This window comes from Guillardia theta (assembly GCF_000315625.1).
Source record: "Guillardia theta CCMP2712 unplaced genomic scaffold GUITHscaffold_14, whole genome shotgun sequence".
NCBI lineage: Eukaryota > Cryptophyceae > Pyrenomonadales > Geminigeraceae > Guillardia > Guillardia theta.
The window spans coordinates 659,981-661,670 of record NW_005434660.1 but is presented as its reverse complement, the minus strand read 5'-3'; the positions used below and the strand labels follow the sequence as shown (position 1 = coordinate 661,670).

General features: G+C 55.0%; 1 protein-coding gene across 1 annotated transcript; it reads right to left on the bottom strand.

Annotated features, from left to right (window-relative positions):
* Positions 1–212: 212 nt before the first annotated feature.
* GUITHDRAFT_135219 (hypothetical protein) lies at positions 213–1,375 on the bottom strand (the record flags this gene model as incomplete). Its single annotated transcript, XM_005837510.1, has 5 exons — positions 213–305; positions 616–711; positions 761–813; positions 984–1,113; positions 1,187–1,375. The coding sequence occupies 5 exons, from the start codon at positions 1,373–1,375 to the stop codon at positions 213–215; spliced, it is 561 nt and encodes a 186-aa protein (XP_005837567.1).
* Positions 1,376–1,690: the final 315 nt, after the last annotated feature.

Sequence of the window (1,690 nt, the reverse complement as noted above, 5' to 3'; positions counted from 1 at the left end):
GAGTGCCAGCCAGAATGTTATCTTACAAATACAATCCTAACCTCCTCCTCCTCCTCCTCCTCCTCCTCCTCCTGATCCTCCCCTTTCAGAAGCTACTCCTCTTGGCTCGCTCCTCCTCCTCCTCACCTCCTGGTAGGAGGGACCAACTCCTGGGTGATGCTGCAGGCAGCTGATGATCGTCATGGTGAGGAGGTAGGAGCCGATCCCTGCGCTCAGTGAGCCTCCTCGCTCCTCGCTCCTCCCTCTTCTCTCTCCTCTTCCCTACCTCCCGTGTACGTCTCATGCAGGTCGCGATTATAGAGAAACTGAAGAGAAAAATATGAGAATTGAGAAGAGAGGAGAGCAGAGGAGGAAGGAGAGCAGAGGGGAGGGGAGGGGTCTTGCCTGCTTCAAGACGAGAAGCAGCGGCTCTAGCGGCTGCCACTTCTGCTTCTGCTCCTGAGGCATCATAACTTTAGACAGGGAAGACGAACGAGAGGTTGAAGGAGAGAAGAGCGAGAGAGAGGAGGGAAGGGCAAGCGAGGAGGAGAAGAGGAGGAGGTCCTAGAGGAGAGATGATGCGGAGGAGAGGAGGGGGAGGAGGAGGAGAGAAGGGAGGAGGAGGAGATAGGCTACCTTGACCCATTCTGTATTGATGAGTCCGTCTTCTTGGCCGAAGCAAATGTTCAAGGGGATGCCGCTAGGAACGTCCTCGAACTTGATGATTGGAACCTGGAGGTATCGCAGCGTTGAGCAAGTGCAGCAGCAGCAGCAGCGTCACCTTGGCTTTTCCTATCACTTGGATCTTATCGAAATTTCCGTCGGACTTGAGAACTGAAAGCAGAGAACAGAATGTCAGCAAAGAAGAGCCGACAGCCTCCTCCCTCCCTCTCCTTTCGTCCACAACCTCCTCCTCCTCATCGCTTCTCCTCCTCATCCCTCCTCCTCCTCCTCGCTTCTCCTCCCCATCGCTTCTCCTCCTCGGGGTATTTCTCCTCATTTACCTTTCGCAAGTTTGACTAGAGGATCACAGTCGCTGCAGTTGACAACAACCATGTCCACGTCGCTGGAAGGAAGGAACATCCCCGTGGCGTAGGAGCCGAACACTTTGAGCTCCGCCTCCGGCCAGATCTCCTTGGTGACGGACGTACAGAACTGCACGAGCATCTCCCTCCTCTTCACTTCTGCGTTGGTAGGCTGGTCTCACGTGTGTTACCACTTCATCGCTCTCCCTCCTCGCTCGATCCCCTTGCTGCCTCTCCCTTCTCTTCTTCTTCCTCATCCTCGTCCTCTCTTCCTGTTTCAGCTCCTCCTCCTGCTCTCGCTCGATCAACTTCTCGACTTGACTTGCCTTGATGAAAGCGACGAAGTCAAGAATCTCGTTGTGAAGTTCCATGGCCGAGTCACTGAAAAACAAAGTTAGACCCTCTCCTCCTCCATCTCCTCCTCCTTCTGCTCCTCCGTCTCCTCCTCCGTCTGCTCCTCCGTCTGCTCCTCTCCTCCTCCTTCTCTATCCTTTGATTTCATTTGTCTTCGCATTTCTCTCCCTCGCCATTCCTCGCTTCTCGCACGCGCACCGAAAGCTGGACGAATACATCTTTCCTCGGGCCCACGGAGACTTGCGGTCGATGGCAGAAACTTCTTCTAGCAGGCGGCGGTGAGGCGAGCAAGGAGCAAGGAAACGTTGGAGGAAGCGAGAGAGAGAAGGTGG